The sequence below is a fragment of the Amphiura filiformis genome, chromosome 1, assembly GCF_039555335.1.
Source record: "Amphiura filiformis chromosome 1, Afil_fr2py, whole genome shotgun sequence".
Lineage (NCBI taxonomy): Eukaryota > Metazoa > Echinodermata > Ophiuroidea > Amphilepidida > Amphiuridae > Amphiura > Amphiura filiformis.
Window position 1 is genome coordinate 16,461,379 of NC_092628.1, and position 20,003 is coordinate 16,481,381.

The 20,003-nt window shown below is 36.5% G+C and overlaps 1 protein-coding gene across 1 annotated transcript in view; it reads right to left on the reverse strand.

Moving 5' to 3' along the window:
- Positions 1 to 17,936, reverse strand: part of LOC140156383 (uncharacterized) — a 31,484-nt gene extending 13,548 nt beyond the window's left edge. The window contains exons 1-2 of the mRNA XM_072179347.1: positions 17,911 to 17,936; positions 10,069 to 12,252 (exon numbers count right to left, since the gene is read on the reverse strand). Of these exons, the coding sequence (XP_072035448.1) occupies positions 10,069 to 12,252; positions 17,911 to 17,936 (2,210 nt within the window). The remainder of the gene's footprint in view (positions 1 to 10,068; positions 12,253 to 17,910) is intronic.
- Between the last annotated feature and the right edge of the window lie 2,067 nt (positions 17,937 to 20,003).

The following is a 20,003-nucleotide window of genomic DNA, read 5'->3' on the forward strand; positions in this document are numbered from 1 at the left end:
AAATAAGCATAGTTTGCAAGATCTGGATGTGTGCTCTGCATTGTCCCACATTGCTATTTATTTTAGATAGCAAATCAGTACAGGAAATTAAAATGGAAGAATTGCATTATGGGAATTGTAAGAGATCTTCTCTGATCTGGTGACTATACTTTTTTTTTTTAAAGCATTAGGCTGCGATCACATAGAAGTATACTATTCGGGTATAAATCAAAACTTAGCCGTGAAAATGGGCTATTCAAATTGAAACCCATACACCCCCTATGGAAATCATGACCTTAATCTCCCACATAGGGGGTGTAGATTTCAAATGCAGTCGCCCATTCAAGTAAGTGCATTTGAAATTCACACTCCATGTGTAGAAGATTATGGTCATGTCTTCCATAGGGGTATATGGATTTCAACTGGATTATAGCCCTATACACCCCGAATCTTACCGTAAGGTATTGAAGGAAGGTGATGTAATAATATATTTGGAATTGAAATCAAATTTCTTAATTTACTGAATCCACACAAAAACATTACAAACGTTAAGGGATGGGGTATGAACGTTTGGACAGTATTTATTGTGGGACATAATAGAGCACATCAGACATATCGAATTGCATTCTGAATACGAAGAATGTCCTGATGATATCAAATAATTTTAATTTTTTGAAATTCGCAATGTAATACACATTTTATGGCAAATGTTTAAAAATTGATATTTTTGATATTTAACAGTACTCGAAGTAAACTTTATAAATCTGATGATTTATACTTAAAGTGTATGTAGGTGGGATTTGACCTTTCGTATTGAAGATATGGATTTTTTTCCCAAAACTCCACAAAAAAAATCGGTCTTTTGTGGGAAAAATTCCATATCTTCAATATGAAAGGTCAACATTTTCAATTGATCGTCGGCTTTTCCTCCCAGCTACATACGTACACTTTAAGAATATATCGTTAGATTTATAAAATTTACTTCGAGGACTGTTATATATCAAAAATGTGAAAAATATCAAATTTTGAAAATCTTGACGGTCATAAAATTTGTATTATATCGTGAATTTCAAAAAATGAAAATTATTTGATATCAGAAAGACATTCTTTGTATATTCAGAATGTAATTCGATATGTCTAATGTGCTCTCATGTCCCACACAAAATACTGTCGAAACGCTCAAAACGTTCATTCCAGATCCCTTAAAGAAGCACCAAATTAAAAGAGCCTTCTGACAGATCGCTCAGTATTCACGGAAATAAAAGTATCTCAATGATCATGATGATCATAAACACTGATTTTGCCCAAAAAAATATGGTCTTTAGTAATTCTTTACTATTGGCCAAAAATCTTATTGCACTTCTCAGGATTTCATAGGAACACAGCAACTTGAAGAGTATTTTAATCCTATACATTACAAGCTATTACCAGTTAAGATTCTCATCTTCTCTGCTATTACACACTCAACATTTTGATAAAACGTGGAGAAATTCAAGTGTTTTCATTTTTACAGAATAGAAAATTATGAGAGGGGGAATCTTTACACATGCAGGGTCTGATTTAAGTAGCATTTACCAAAATAAATATGAGCAGAAGCTAGAGCAGAAGGCCCTGAAAATGCAAGTGAATAACTACTGTCATGTTCAGTGTTGTATAATTTTTGTATTATTGCGTCAGTCGTCAGTAAAGCTGAAAAAAAACTCCGCATTTTTATTACGAAGCGATAATTTTGCGTGAAAAGGTAAGAATTACGTACTTCATATTGTAACAAGCTCCCCTTTTCATATAGTTTTTTAAATAATTTTAATTAGCCTACTCCTTGGTAACATCTCCTTGGTCCAGCTCGTTGGAATAAAAGAAATACCACGTTGGTCCCGCGTAGGCACGCTATATAACCTATCCAATCCATAATCATATGATGACATTACGAGTATCCATTTTGTAAGCTCTTTCAGAAAGCACCGTTTTATACTGTAAACAGGCCAATCACCAATCCCATTGAAACAATGTCTCAGTACCGATTGCACCAATTCTTATTCCTTATTTTGCGCAAATATACCAACCACAGCTATGTAGAAGATAGAACCAAATATTGTGAAAGGGTATAGGCCCACTATTAATGCTATCTTCAGTATAGATAGTGCAGATTAAGCGAAAATGTACCAATGTTGTCCGATATCTTCATCTTCAGACGACAGCAGAAATCCATGTAAATTGCGAAAATGTGCAATATATCTTTATGCAGAAGATATAGCCCGTCACTCCTGGAAAAAAGGTTCCATGTAGAACCTAAGAAGTTCTTAAGTGTCCTAATAAATGAGTCTGATCCCGATTAAAATCAAAATTCAGTTTTCAGTTTCATTGCATCGGCCATTTTAAGAGCTTTATTTTGCTGAAAACCCCATCATAATAATATACATAGGGTTCTAGAGTAATGGTAATTTTAGTGTTGCTTAGAACAATAAAATACGGAGGAATTTGAATACTATTATTGGCCATTTCTCAAAATCAATATTTCCGATATCCGACTCCTTTTGCTTGATCACATCACCTAGAACCTTAAATAGTTATACAAAGAACTAAAAAGGTTCTGCAAAAGCCAGAAAGGACCATTTTAGACATGCATGAGTGTGCGTATTGTGAGAACATAATAATCCGTGCATATTGAGAAAATATACCATCTTCAGTAGATAGCACCACAGTCCGTGTATATTTTGAAAATGTGCTTATCTTCAGTAGATAGCACCACGGTCCGTGTATATTTTGAAAATGTGCTTATCTTCAGTAGATAGCACAGGTCCGTGTATATTTTGAAAATGTGCTTATCTTCAGTAGATAGCACCGGTCCGTGCATACGAGATAATTTCCATATACACTCTCAAAGAAATAGACTATGCCCATAGTCGAATTTTAATAAATAAAATATGTTATTATAATATTATTAAAGGAGGATTTCGTGATCCTAGCATCCTCTTTTTATGACATTTTTCAGTAGATATCCACGAAAAAGCTTATTTCCAAAATTTCAGTTGATTCCGATTTTGCGTTTGCGAGTTATGCATGATTATGTGTATTACACTGCTCCATAGACAATGTGTTGTAATTTCGTTCTGGTGCACCAGAACGAAATTCAAATTTGGCGATATTTTTGCTAAACGAATTAATCTGCAAGAAATATTTGGTACATAAACATTATGTAGCCAGAGGTATCCAGTGGTGTAAAAATCTCAACTTTTTAAAGAAAAGTGGGGGATGAGGCTGTGGATCACGAAATGCCCCTTTAATCATGATGAACGCATTCCGGTGAACTCAAATTTTACTGATCTTTATTAAAATTAAAATGTTCAATAGTGGTTGATGGTGTTGAAAAAGATCGATGAGGTCCTACTGAAGATAGCATTTGGACCTATACAGACATGTGTTGGAAAAGTCTTTTGGTATATTTTGATGTTTAATGTATGTTTCTTTGTATTCCCTATTTTTTATTGAAGATATCATTTACGGTGTGGTGGGTCCATAAAATAAATAGCATTAGTAGCGTTTTTATCGGCCAAATTATAGCCAGCCCTGTTACGACCTGCATATTCATCTCTAGAACACGTGTTAGAAAAGTCCTTTGGTATACATATAGTTGATTTTTTCGCTATCAGGGCAAATAAATACAGAAAATAATTCATACATTTAGCCGAACGCGTCTTGGGAGTCTTATGGTACATTGCAAAAACAGTGTTCAGTGCAGCATGTAAACAAACGTTTAAAATTCTCCAATGAAACTGTAACTACATCTGTTGCATTGTTCCACTTTTCCCTTTAAATCATGCAGGAATACTTTCAACAATGATGTTATGGACATTCACAAGGAGTATTATATTTTACTATGTTTACTGTAAGTATTGTGACGAATGTCTTCATGTGAGAATTAAGTATAAAATGAAATCAAATTACGATATTTGCTTGGAACAAGCTTCCTCCCGATCTTCGTATCAATTTTAATTCAATGAGTTTGGGTGAATTTAAAAATGCAATTGGTCTGTAAATTTTGTATAATAATCTGAGCTATCCCTATTGTTTTGTATCATGTTTAATTCCTTCATTTTGTAAAATATATATTTCTTATATTCTTATTATCATGTTTATGTATATAAATCCGAGATTTTGAATAAAACGATGGAACCGGCGTTTTATTATTACGATGGAAATATTAGTCGAACACGTACGTATGCACATCCCGTGCGGGATACACATACGCACGCACACACCCCGAGGATCGTACCGCATTACAACCGCGGGAGTAACATGCATGGGCGCTATATTCCAACTTTCTATGCTTTACCTCACTTGTTCGGCTCAAAATTAAAAGGGGATATAGTGACAGTAAAAGCTAACATTTTATGGAAAATTACTAATCTATTTTTACAGAAATGTTATAATATATGGCTTTAAGAACCAACGATTATTATAACATTTACTGATGGTGCTAACGCTAAATATCTGAATATCCCTTGACCTAATTCTACTTTTCAGTCATTTCTGCAGGACCTATGAGTGTCGAGTCGGTAAGTTGCTACGTATGTGACGGTATCACACGGAATGACCAGTGTAGTGATACAGGATTTAATCCAGATCATAGAGGAGTCACAACCCAATATTGCGACCAAGAAGACGATGAATATTGTGTGGTAGGTTCACTTCAGCTCAGTTCATTTTTACATTTGGTATCTAATCCTCATAATAAGAAGTACAAAAGATTTATTTAAAAAGCAGTGCAAGTATATGATCAAAGGTATAGGCCTATACAGTCAATAATATTGAAATAGGCCCTACATAGGAATATGATCTTTACAGAATAGCTTAGAACTCTTTGGTAAAAGAATCCTCACTGTGAGTTTTATTATGATGGTTCTTGGACAACTCAGAGAGTTCGAGTAGAAGAGTTCTTGCTCTATAAAACCTGAAGTGAAATGCTTTTATATACAGACTTGACATTTAGTATGCAATATTTTTCCGCAAAATTTCAAGACTGGTCTGGAAGGGATCTGCATAAATTGTTTGACAGAAAATGTGCTTTCCATTAGTTTACATTATTGCGCTCATATTAATGTAGTGAATTAGCCTAATGGGAAAGGAGACGCAAATGACCTAGTGAAATCTAAAACTTGGCAACTTGTGTGCACATGCCTTCCTCACGGTGCGTATGGGGCCTCAAAATTTTGGCCTGGCCCAGGGCCCCCAAAAAGGTAAATCCGGCCCTGCCAGGGCCCCCAAAATTGCCTTGTGCAGTGTACATCTTCCATTTTAGCCGAAAAACACCATGTTTTGGAACAAAATCGGGTACAAAATTACTCAATTTTTCGCGCTTCGCGCGTACCGGCCTGTTTGTACAGCAAATTTGAGCTAATAGTCTAAAGTCCTAGTGAAATCTAAAACTTGGCAACTTGTGTGCACATATGCCTTCCTCACGGTGCGTTTGGGGCCTCAAAATTTTGGCCTGGCCCAGGGCCCCCAAAAAGGTAAATCCGGCCCTGCCAATAAGTGTTCTTCAGAACTGAAATGCAGTTTCTAATCTACCAGTTTTGAAAGTGTGAGGGGCTTTAAAATATATGGCCCTTTAAAGTGGTACGCAATCGGAAAGTTTGAATGGCTCCCTGGGGCCAAATGTTATAAACTTACTGTACACAAAGAAACAGCCGAGTTCATTGGACAATCAGGAAAATCCACGCAGTTGTTTTTTTACCGTATGTTTATAACATTTGACCCCAGGAGGCCATCCAAACTTTCTGAGTACGTACCACTTTTAAGAGCCATATTTTAAACTCCTCATGTTCAAAAAATTGGTGCATTGCATTTCAACTGTGATGAATGCCAATTGCTGACGAAGTTTACGAAATATCACCTCAAACCCCTAGAAATTTGATAATAATAGAACAATGTTGCATAAAGTCCGACATTGTGTCCCCCACAAAGCTCAAGTTCAGCCTCCCTAAATCCGTCATTAAGCAAATTCGCTACTTTAAATATGAGCAATTGAGCACCATAATGTAAAATTATGGAAAGCACATTTTCTACCAAACAATTATTTGACAGTCTCCCGACACACCCCAATTGTTATTTAGCAGACTCCATCCTGGAATTTTATTCCATACTAAATGTCAAGTATGTAATCAAAAAGAGTTCTTTGGAGCTCAAATAACCTGTTTTGGTTCTTGATTTTAAAACCATTTTGAGTGAGAGCTCATGACAAAATGTTCTTTAATATGTATACGAGAATGAAGAGTCAACGACAATTCGGTCCAATGCACTACAAGTTCTTCTCTTTTGAAAATTTCAATACGTACAGGTGACTTACTATCCAATACCAGGATTCTTCGTGCGTGAGTGTAGTGGAGATATGGAGGATTTTGATTGCCCTGTACTGGCAGAACAAGAGGGCACGTCGTCACCAGACGTCTTTTGCGTTACCTTGCGATACAACTTGTTTGGCATTGCAGTTGACCAGAACTTGTGCTGCTGCAAAGGTAATCTTTGCAATAACGCGTCTTTGGCCGAGTATCGCCTCGCCACCATGGCCACTAAGACTGCCACTAGCATCGCAACAACACCATCTGTTATTAAAAGTACAAGAATCCCAACAACACCATCTTTTATTACAAGTACAGCATTGTATACGTCCATGATTACGGTAAGCGAAGAAAACTCATCATTATCTACTGCAACATCAGATGGCAAGACGACTGCTGGAGCTTCAACATTAAGCTCAAACTGGACATGCTGGACTATACATCTCATCATATTTTTGCATTATATTATATGCGTAGGCTTATAATTCATGTGAAACAATCAGCCTGTGTAAACCATGATAAAATACGAAATTGCACAAGGCATGCAACTTTGCTTGCTACACTTGATTACAATGTATTTTTATGTCAGAACAATTAACTCTTATTTCAAGGGATTCATTGCTGTACGAGTGTGCAATCCTATAGATTTAAAGATAATGTATATAGGCCTACAGGCCTGATGGATTCGAATTGTAAATCTTTTAGAACAGTAAACAGCAACCAAAATACTAAACACCATTCTGCGCGAAGTAACTACCTTGATGGAAAGTTTGCATATTTGCTATTAAAACCAACCCAAGACATTGAAACCTAGATATGAATGATATAAAAATTTCATTCCAAGATCTTATACATGCCGAACTACACCACCACACACCACAAGTCCCGTGGGTGACATGCATATCAAAAAGAAGCTGGTGATGCAGGGATCTGGGCCCGGGATTGATGCACTCCATTACTTTTCCTTGAGAATTCGGGAGAGTGGGGAAAGGCAGTGCCAGTGATAACACATATCTATTTTAAAACCAACCCTAACCCTAACCCTTGACTGTAACAACCAGACAACTACATGGGGATAATATTGCTTTCACATGCAGGACAAATTACTACATAGATCTATCATTTAACAAACATAAAGTTTTAAAATCATACGTCACTTACATGCTGTATTGCGTTAATTTAGTTTGGGTTATGAATCTTATTAAAGAATATTATTAATTTCAGTTTAACTTTAAAAAGTACACTGAATAAAAAAGACTGACTGTATTATCTGAATAATCGAGAATTATTCAATTGTTCATTTAAATATTGACATTTTTATATTAAAAATTAAGAAAATCATAAAAAAAATTCATTTCCAATTTACGGACACAACGTAGCAAAGTGAGATGCCATATTTTTCCATATTTGATGTAATAAGCAAGTGTTATTCAATTTTGAATCAAAAGAGCACCTATTACTGGTAAGACCAGGCAAACTGCTTGTGTATGTTTGGGAGTGCATGAACATTATGTGTTATAAATTGGGTGCTAATTAGGTTGAATAAGGTAGCTGATTTTGTCTTTCCCTAAAAGTGTCTGCTTGTCAACCTATACATGTATATGTGACTGTACACCACGAATGAGCCGTAAATGTCCTGAATTGTATTCTGAGTTAGTGTAAAAATGTGCATGAAGGTCGTATTCATAGGTACCTCAAGTTGGTGCAACATGTATCTCATTTTAAACCAATCAATAATCATATTGTTGAAGAGGATAATAAGCTTCTATCTTAGATGTCTATAGAATTCTTAATAGCTCTGGTCTTTGTTTGCTTTGGCTAAATCCTGTTCAAGTGGGTGGGTTACAAAGCATTGTATTTTGTCTAGGTACATGTATGTATAACCAACAATTAACAATGAGAGGACATTCCTGAACCTTGTTGACTTAGGGATGATTTGAAATGACCACCAATTATGATTGTTTGATATTTATTACCAGTAATGTGGAAAAAGAGACACATGTAGAAACAAAAAAAAGGTACCATTTTGTCGAAGGAGCAAAGTTCAACAAACCATAACCCCGCTTCTGGATATCATTTTAAGTCAAATGATATATCATTTTAAAGCTTATTATATATTTTCTAAACACAAAATAAAACAAAATTGACTGGGGAGGAATTTACGGCTCATTCGTGATGTACAGTCACATAAAAATATTCCGGTGTATGCATTTACACAATCAGAAACAATACGACAGAAATTTTCATAAACTTGTCATCTCTTTACAGTCAATATACATATAATTCATACATAGGCTGTGCTGATCATCACAGTCTCTAAATTCCTAAGATTAAAAAGTTAGCATATTCGATTGCGATGAGGGACAAACAGCTTAGATTAAAATATTTTTAATCTAAAAGATTAAAATTTGGCTACTCAGGGAATGATTCTTACAGGTTTCTTTGCAAGAATCAAACAATTCCTTAAAAAAATCCTTTGCAAGAATCAAAGGATTCCTACAGGTTTTGTTGCAAGAATCAAATGATTCCTACAAGTTTCTTTGTAAGAATTAAATGATTCCTACAGGTTTCTTTGTGAAGGATTCCTACCAAATTCCTTTGTAAGAATCAAATGATTCCTACAGGTTTCTTTGTAAGAACCAAATGATTCCTACTGTGCAAAATTCCTTAACAAGGATGAAATGACTATATACTTCCTACAGTGAGCTCACATTAATAATTAAATAATAATGATAAATAAGCATTTTTAATGCGCCATTTATCTAGAAAATTAAATCTAATCCAAGGCATTAGGTAAGACTCATAACATACATTACATTGACATTACATTGTAGTGGATTGATGGAACCAATGTACACCCAGTTGGGCCCAGCCAGCACCTACACAATAACCCCTCTCCATCTGGGTGTTCAAAATTTCAGAATTGTACATTTTCAAGACCATATTTGAAATTAGCATGAAAAATACATTTAAATGAATACAAACAAGTCTAGTATTGGTTCAGTGGTTCTTGAGATAGATTGATATCTTAATACAATATCTGAAAACTTGGACTCTTTATGTTGAAGCCTATGGCCAGCATGCAGGGCATTACTGATGGGCCTTTATTAAAAACAAAACAAAACAAAAAAAACAAAAAACAAATAAGTTTTACCTAAATTATGAGTTGAACCAAGTATAATGCAGACATTTAACATTTACTTCTGGATTTCAATGACCATACCAAAAATTTCATGGCTAACATGTAATTGTACGTTTTAAAAGAGTATTTTGTGCGGGATTTTGTGATCCTGTCATCCTCTTTTTATGACATTTTTCAGTAGATATCCACAAAAAAAGCTTATTCCCAAAATTTCAGTTGATTCTGATTTTACATTTACATGTATGAGTTATGCATGTCTATGTGTACAAATGTATTACACTGCTCCATAGACAATGTGTTGTAAGTTCAGTCTGGTGTACAGTAATTCAAATTTCATGATATTTTTGCTGAACTAATTAATCTGCAAGAAATATTTTTTACATAAACATTATGTAGCTTCAGGTTTCCAGTGGTATAAAAATCTCAATTTTTTTGGAGAAAAGTGGGGGGGAGATGATGCTGTGGATGGATCACGAAATGCCGTTTTAATATATTCCAATAATTTTCCAGACATCGTATGATTGTAGCAAGTACTAACAACTATGAGCACCCCATCCTACAGGTCTTCTGAATGCCTCCTTGTGACCCTGGACATTGTATGATACTCACGTTGATTCCTCATGGGTCTTGACATGATTTTTATACACATTACGGTGAGCAAAACGTTCTGGACAGATAGGACACTCGTACGGTTTCTCACCTGTGTGTGTCCGCATGTGCATCTTTAAAGAGCTTTTTTGCGCAAAATTCCTACCGCACTGCTCGCACGTGAATGGCTTCTCACGTGTGTGAACCCGAACGTGATACTGAAGGCAACTTAGGTACAGGAATGTTTTCGGACAATATTCACACTTGAAAGGCAAATTGTCTTTGAGGTGAGTCCTCATGTGGTCTTTGAGATGAGTCTCGGTGGCAAAGCGTTTCCGACACTCTTGGCATTCGTGCGGCTTTTCCGTAGAGTGAGCTTTCAGAATGTGTTGTGTGAGGTGAGATTTGGTGGTGTAGGATTTTGGACAATGCTGACATTCATAAGGCTTCACGCCGGTATGTGTTCTGATATGGTCTTGTAAATGCACGTTGTGAACAAAACATTTCTGACATAAGTGACACTGGAATAGCTTCGGCTTGTTGTGATGGTTGATGTGAAGTCGAAGGTGTTCTTCGGCAGCAAACCGACTCTGGCATAACTCGCACTTAAATGGTTTCTCCATACTGTGAACTCTCAGAATATGATCTTTAAGACCTTCGCTACGCGCAAACTGTTTTGGACACACCTGACAGTGAAAAGGCTTTTCCTTTGTGTGAACTCTGCGGTGACATGCTAGCTGTTGACTTTGTAGGAAACGCTTCCCACAAAATTCACATTGATGCGGAAGTTCCTCAAGATGTTCTCTATTAATGTGACTCTTCACTCCTTGTCCGTCCCTAAAACATTTCTCGCAATACTTGCACTTGTAAGATTTGATTTTTTCATGAGTTAACACATGACGCCTAAACTGTCTCTTATTATCAAAAACCTTTTCGCACTCTTTGCATTTGTATGGTTCCTGTGCGTGATTTCGCTCCATATGCTCATGGAGGGCGCTTCGGTAGATGAAATAATCTTCACAGTGATCGCAAGGAAATGGTGACCGGAAAGATTTCACTTTGATTTTGGTGTGAGTTAAGATATGACGCTTGAGGCTTTTCTTATTACCAAAAACCTTTTCACACTGTTTACACTTGAATTGTTCCTGTGCGTGCTTTGTTTGCACATGCTTCAGGAGAGCACAGCGGTGGGTGAAAGAGTTCTCACAATGTTCACAAGGAAATGGTGACCCATTGAAATATATTTTTTTGTGAGTTACAAGACTTGTTACGTGCTTAAACACTGCCTGGCAGTATTCACACTGAACTGGTTCCGATACACCATGAGTTGTCTTTATGTGATTTCTAAGTTTCACAAGATGCGAGAAGTGTTCCACGCAAAGCCCACAGCGAAACGGTTTGGTGTGAACAATTTCAACATGGCTACTCCTTGCCTTCTTAGTCACAAAACATTGTTGGCAATGTTTGCACCGGTATAGCGATTTTGGCTCCAGACTGTAAATGTGCTCTTTTAGAGATGTAGTATTACAAGTATCTTGTTTAACACTATGTATCCTATCCAGATGGTCTCTAAGTCCACTGCGGTATTCAAAACATTCTTCACAATAATGACACGGAAACTTGGTCCCTCCTTCATGGATCATCATATGCTTTTTCAATGAATTTTCTGCAAAGTACGCCTTCCTACAAATCCCACACTCAAATGGTTTTGTACTTGTGTGCGTCATGAGGTGGCGCTCTAGATTCGAATGTTGCGAGAAGCGCTTCCTGCAGTGAATGCATTGGTATGCAGTGAATGTTCTTTCACCTTCTGTCAGTGGTTCTCTTGAGGGTACAGAGGATGATTGCAAAGGGGCAACACTAGCAATACATTCCTTACTGTGCTCTATCAGAGTATTGAGCTGTGAGTAATACTTTTTACAATTTTGGCATTGGTAAAGACTCAACTTTGTTCCATCATATACAAAGTTCTGGGGGTGTTCTATCCTCAAAATATCCTGGGCTATCTGTGGTTTATGAACCTTCCATCTGAGCTTATGTCTGCGAGCATGACGCATCAGTCTGTCAAAAGAGTGTGTGGAAAATAAACAAGCATTGCAGGATAAAGGTTTCACTTCTCTTATTGTTGGTAAAGTTGACAATGGGTTCGTTTCTACTACTAGTACCATTTTCTTCTTTAAAATTCTCAAGATGCGAACAAAATATCTGAAAAACAAAAAGAATGTACAACAAATAGTTACAATCAATTCTTGAAGAAATTCATCAGGACTGTTCATAATTAATTATTTTGGTTTTATAATTTATATTACTAGTCAATAAAGTGGATTTTAAAGTGATTGTAAATATTTGTGCAAGAAATAAATCACTAATTCTGATATCAATGGCAATATAAATACAGTTAAACATGGTCTAATATGTTGCTCTGGCCCTTGAATGCTAAAAAGTGCAAAAAGTACCATATTTTTCCCTCAGTCCGAACTTCTTTGGAGCCTGTTTTATAACTTTGAAACGCGACTATCGATAACAAGAAATAACACTTTATTTAAAGGAGTATTTCGTGATCCTAGCATCCTCTTTTTATGACATTTTTCCGTAGATATCCACGAAAAATGCTTATTCCCAAAATTTCAGTTGATTCCGATTTTGCGTTTGCGAGTTATGCATGATTATGTGTATTACACTGCTCCATAGACAACTAAACAAATTAATCTGAAAGAAATTTTTTGTACACAAACATTATGTAGCCAGAGGTTTTCAGTGATATAAAAATCTCAACTTTTTTTGTGAAAAGTGGGGGGGATGATGCTGTGGATCACAAAATGCCCTTTTAAGACATCATGACATGGAAAGATCAAAATATTAAAAATATTGTTACATTTAGTGGTGTGCGCCCTATTGTTTAGTTATCAATAACTTCCTTCACCCAATGAAATTAGGGGAGCTGACCAGATAATTGGTGCGGATAGGTTTGTGCCAGGTTCGGTTGCAACCAGCCCAAGTTGTTATGATTTGATTGTGATGATAAGCCAAATCGGCATTGGAAGTTTGCAATGCATTGTGGTGCAGTTTTGGGACACTTTGGCCTCTGACCTATTGGGAAAATTCAGAAAAAATTTTGTGTGTACAAAATATAAATCTACAGTCCAACCTTGGCAACCTACATGTAATATCCGGACCTCTTTTATATGGATCTCTCTGTTATCCGGCTGTGAAATCTTCTGTGACACCTTAATTTCATGCTCTGAATGCTTAGCATGACATATCTGTGTTGCATAAAGCACTCTAAAGCCATCTTTTAGTGTTAGGCCAAGAAAAAAAATTGTTTGCTTGCCCTCAAATGAATTTTAACAATTGGGTCGGTCTGTCAGGATTTCGTTCTTTTTTTTTTTTTTTTTTTTAATTAAGTACTAGCAAACTCTACTGTTTGTATTAAGGGGTACTACACCCTTGGTCAATTTTGTGCCTATTTTTGCATTTTTCTCAAAAATTATAGCACATTGGTGACAGGTAAGATATGTATATTATAGGGGCAAAGACTACAACTACTGTACTGAAAATTCAGCAACTCAAAGCAAGTAGTTATTGATTTATTGATCAAATATTGGTTTTCCTCATTTTTGACTGTAACTCCACTACTGTTGTCTGTGCTGAAATAAAATTTCCAGTGCAGTAGTTGTAGTCCTTGCCCCTATAATATAGGGGAGATTGGGGTTAGTTGAAACATTTTTTCACAAAATCGTCTTTTTAACGCAAACCGATTACTTTCAAGAAACACTAACCATATCAGTATAAACATATACATACATGCTACAAATACAGCCTTAAATTTTATTGGACCTGCTTATGATTATTCATATAATCCAATTTGAAAATTTGAAAAAAAGTGTTTCAGCTAACCCCACCCCTGGGGTAAGTTGAAACATAGGGTGGGGTTAGTTGAAACATGGCTTGTAAAAATTTCAAAATAATTATTATTGTGTTGTTAGGGTTATACTTCCCTTGAAGGCACCCTTTAACATACAATCAGTGTGAAAAATGAATAAATAAATATGTGGGAGCGCTGGTCAATACTTTGGACACAAGGTGACGAGTGTCACCATGGACAAAAATATGAGAAGCCTAAAATATTATAAAATGTACTTTCTGTGTGCACTTTTTGCTTGTATTATTGCTTTTAACCATATTAAAGCAATATTGAAGAAATGGTAAACATGTTACAAATTTTTAAAAGTCAAATTTTTAACCATATTTTTCTATGCGATTTTCACGTGCCAACTAACCCCACCTCAAAAGTTTCAACTAACCCCGATGCTTATTTTTACATTTCAAAGTTCATTACACAAAATAAGAAATACAATAAAACTTTTATTTAACATTATTCTGGGACTTACTACTAGTGCTTATAATACTCAAAAAATAATCCCCTGAATCTTCAAACAACATGGAGATAACGCATCTTTTCTGAGGGGTATAAAAATTAGTCAGCAAGTCAAAAAACAGATATTCCTTTCCCAAGCCAACACTGGTGGGGCATCAGTGCTGTTGCTAATTTGGTGGATGACCCTTACTAATACCTATTACTAGGTGCCAGTATTTTACCAAATTATTTTTTTGTGTCAAAAAAAATACAATGTTTCAACTTACCCAGTGTTCCAACTAACCCCAATCTCCCCTACATATCTTACTTGTCCCCATGCGCTATACTTTTTGAGAAAAATGCAAAAATAGGCACAAAATCGAGCAGGGGTGTAGTACCCCCTTAATTAAGGCTCAAATTATAAAAAAATCAGACAATTTTGGTGTCAAAATGAATCAACTAACATTTAAATACAAAACAACTAAAATGTTGAACACAATAAGCTCTAAAATACATTTTTTTTACATATTCAGAATGCAAACATTTGAAAAGAAAAAAAACTTTTTCAGGAATTTCTAAAAATAGGGTCAGTATTCTTTTGTACAGTAAATAGAAAAAAAACCCTTTTTTTCTGATTTCCAAAATTAGGGTTAGTCGGTTGAGGGCAAGCAAACATCTTTTTTTTTGGCCTTACGTTAAAACAATATTTGTTGTCACAATTTCAGTACTTGGGCCAGTCAATGCAGAATTACATGCAATTCACTTATGCAGACTTTTCACTTTGCTTGGTCCCATCATGGCCGGATAAGAGAGGTTGGACTGTATCTACATGTAAAATTTTTTACAAGAATAAAAACAGCCCCCCCCCCCCAAATATTATTATTTTAATAAATTAATTATTTAAATATTTTTTACGATAACATATATGACGTTATTCGCAATTCACCAGCGCGTACCACGGAAGTAATAAAAAATTAACTTTATAATAGTACTTCTACTGCCATGACTAGGCCTGTGCCGGGGCCTGTACAATCATAAACAATGTCATGACACAATGACAAACAATCCATGAATCACAATGTAGCTTTGGACATTGTATTTCGGATATGATTTCCTGTACTAGCATGTCCAGGTCAAGCAATTTACCATACAGGTATAATCTTATACTCACCAATAATCACATAAAGAGGACAGAATTCCAGCTTTTGTCTTAAATGACTCGAAAACATGTAAAATTTGCATTCCATTTTCTCGTTTCCAATCAATTAGCTAAACGTAGCCCGTGTGTCATGTGGTGATGGGCGTGTAGATAAGTTTATTTGTAGTGTAATATTTTTTATAGACTATGCCATCGTCGATTTTTGATAAATAAAACATGTCATGGGGCCTAATCATGATGAAAGGATTCAGTTGAACTCGAAATTATACTGATATTTATTACATCAAAATACTAGTATAAAATTGTTATGAAAACGTTGATACACTTATATTAGTGACAGTAAACTAGTAGGCCTAAAGTATACGTAGGCGAAGTTATATTATTGAATGCAACATTATCATATCATAATTAGGCCTATATATTGGCACTTCAATACTGAACAGTTCTGATTTTAGAATCTACCAGTTGGTCCGGGTTAAAAATCGACTATGTACTTTGAATTTTAAACGGGACTTTGAACGGGCAAAATCTCTAACACACACACTGTCAATCATAGGGACCTACTTGTTTATCCATCCAATTTAACCGCACACACAAAGCTTGGAAGTAGGCTTACAAGCATGGTACAACACGCGCTCATGCACCTAGTGGGAGACTGGGAGTCATGTTCCCGCCAACACAAAAGCCGCATAGTTGTGTACCATGTAGTTAATTATGGTAATGGCAGGTGCCCGGACGATTTAAACCATAACGAGATACCGGGTACTGGGCGACCAAGCCAGATCCATTTAAAGATGCATTACATCAGTGGCGTACCGTGGCCGCCCCAACCCCGGGGGGCATTGGCGTAGGCCTACGCAGGGGGGGGGGGTGTTACGTGTGTGAAACACCCCCCTTGGAACAGTCCAAAAAAAATGGGGGAAAAGAAAAGACAAAGAAAGAGAGAGAGGAGAGAGAAGAAGGGAGGGGGAGGGAGAGGGGGAGATGAGCAACGCATAGGGGACATATTATCACAATCATAGGCCTATAGATAGATGCTTTAACGCGGCTGTGTACTCAAGACATTGTTTCTTTCGCGAAATTGAGCTTTTTTGAAATGTATTTACTTTGTTATGTTTTTATAAATACAAGGAAAGAAAATCCAGATTTGTTAACTCCAACTGCTCTATTTTATGGATTTTATTTCACTATTTCACTCGTTTCCGCAATTTAAAAGGAAAGAAAATCTGTGTTGTACCATCGGGGTATACGCGCGCAACAACGCATCGCGTTTTGTAGACGCGCAATTTGTTAACGCACAGATACGCTACGCATACGCAACGCTTAGCTGCATGCGCCGCGCATCTTATGGAAGCACCGCGGAAGCACTGATTTCATTAAAACCTAGCGGTCAAATGGCTCCGTTTTAGCTGATAAAATGTGAATTTTTTCAAGTTCTTTCCCCGATTTAAACATCAAGATATGAATAGATTTCGCCCAAACTTCTCAAAGGGCTGTGGGTTTACCCGATGTTCACGTAATGTAAGGTAGAAAAACGAGAACTGCCGCATTCTCCTGTGAGCTTCGATCAAAGTGCAAAATATGACCACTTTAAACTTCAACGGCCTTTATTTCAATGTTCATTTTCTCGGTAAAATGACGATTTAGGTACACGATAACTCAATAAATACAGCATCTATAGGTAAGCAATTATGCTCATCATAAAAAGCATGATCGACTTAAGAAACGGTTTTCTCATTTTTTTATATTTTGGTCTATTTCCGATTTTAGGCATCATTTTGTGCAAATAGGCGTTTGTGAATTTAAAAAAGTTCATTTTGATGCCTTATATGGTCAATATCTCAAAAAATAAGGCCAATATCAAAAAACTAAAAAAAAACGTTTTTGGAATGGTGTCTCAAGATTAAGAAAAAACAAAACAAAACATTTTGGAAAGAGTGTTTTTTTGTTATGATGTACCGAACAAAAATTTTTCTTCATAATTGTTGTTTTTACACCAAATCTGTATTTATATTAAGATTCATTGATGTCTTGCCTTTATAAAAATGTATACTTTTATATGTCTTGCGTTAATAATTACAAAGTTATGGCACTTTTACTACATGCATGTCTGAGAGTACACAGCTGCCTTAACAACTCCCACACAACTTATCTCACTCCTATACCCGGTGTTGGCCGGCAACATACGTAAATGTGTTAATTGTTAATACATGTCAACACCCCCACACCCTCCCCACATCATCACACCCCCTGGCAACATTGGTAAAGGTTTTAATTGTTAATTTACATAGATATACATGTTTACACCAACACCCATGCACCCCCATGCACATCATCACACCCTTACCCCAGCAACGTACTTGTCAACCCCATCATCACGCTTAAAAAACTGCATCTCTTACACCGCATTGCTCCATGTTATCAGCTGAAAACCGTTTGCAATTTTTTTCTGTCAAAACACGGTGCAAGTACGGAAGCATATGTACTTCAGATGATTTTTACTTTGTAATCCAAATCTAATCGCTTTTCAAAAGAATATGTTAAAATTAAGCATAATTAGACAGTTTTTTGCATTGAAATAGCGTAAAAATTATGCACAAAATGGCTTCAATTGCATTTTGCAAAATTTCTGAGAAGGGAAAACCTTCATAGACCGTCATTTCATAAGTTTTCGGCATTTTGAAACTATAAAATTTTACACACTATGTGACACTAATAGTGCCAAAATGGTCCAGCAAATCGCTTCAATTAGGTTTTCATTTTGCAAAAGTTTCATACTTATGAGGGGGGGCACATCCCCCCTCAGATACCCCCCTACATAGTGGATAAACAAGTTGCCATTTTGCTTTAACACAATTTATAGGCCTACAATTAACATGATTAAGGGGGTACTACACCCCTGCCCAATTTTGTGCCTATTTTTGCATTTTTCTCAAAAAATATAGCGCATTGGTGACAAGTAAGATATGCATATTATAGGGGCAAAGACTACAACTACTGCACTGGAAATTTTACTTCAACACAGACAACAGTTGTGGCGTTACAGTCAAAAATGAGGGAAAACCAATATTTGATCAATAAATCAATAACTACTTAATTGCCTTGAGGGAAAACTTGTTCACGAAAGACTTCATGGTCCGACATTTCACAAATTTTCGGCTTTTCAGACTAAATTTTACACACTAATAGTGCCAAAATGGTCCACCAAATCTCTTCAATTAGGTATTCATTTTGCACAAGTTTCTTACTTCTGAGGGGGGCACATCACCCCTCAGACACCACCCTGACGTCGCGCAAGCGTGACGCGATGTCCGCTACGCGGTCATTTTAAACATTTTATTAGTTTTTTATCATCACACCCCCCTTGAAAAATTCCTGCGTACGCTACTGCCGGGGGGCTGAAGAAAATTCAATTTTGCCGCCCCTTCCTCAACAGCCCGAAAAGGTTGACCTAATTTTTTCTCGGTCGTTTGAAAAAGTGAAGAGCAAAAAAAAAAAAGGTGTTTCAGGCGCTAGCGCCCTAAAAGTACCATTTTTTCCGCCCTTTTTTATTTACTAATTCTTTTTGCCGCCCCTTCGTTTTTGCCGCCCCTGTTTTTGCCGCCCCTTCTTCTTCCGCCGCACCTTCATTTTGGCCGCCCCCCTCCTTTGACCCCGTTGGGCTGGCGCCCCCAAAGCCCCCCAAAAAAAAAAAATACGCGCATCGGATCATGGCCATTTTTAGTAGGCCAGAAATCCGACAATCTCATCCATAGACATGATAGACAGCCGTGTTAAGCATGCAAACCGCAATCCAAAGTCAGTACACCGGTAGTCCACTTGGGAAGCTAAAAAACAGAGGGGGTACGGTGACTGAAAAGATCATTTGTGAAAATCTATCAATTGTGCACAAATTAATTAAATCAGAGTTTTAAGCTTAAATGCAATAACCAGAGTAGGTCTATGCACAATGGACAAGTGGACTACGGAGTATAGTCTATGTAATATTAGGAGTATTAGACATAGGCCTATATTATTTATAGTAACAACTATCAAGGAAACTCGTAGGCCTAAATGGCTCAGCTCACAAAAATTCTCTTATAGTTTCATCTCATTTGTAGGCCTAATGGTGGTATTAAACTGCCGGGATGTTGTATCCATGGACTAAATAGAGTTTAATCTTTCCCCGAAGCAGCCACCCGAGCAGCCAGCGTATAGGAAGGTTAAAAAAAACCAAAAACTAAAAAACAAACAAAACCAGGGCATCTGGCCTGAATCGAACCGGCGACCTAGCGCAAGTCATTGTTCTGTGAAAGCTTGTGAATGCAACCGTATGGGCAAAACAGGCGAAAATAGTAACTTTTCGCACAAGATTTGCAATTTGAAGTTGGCCATTGCTCATTGTCCTCTAACTCTATCCAACAGTACTCTAACGCAACTCTATAAGTTGTAACTCTAACT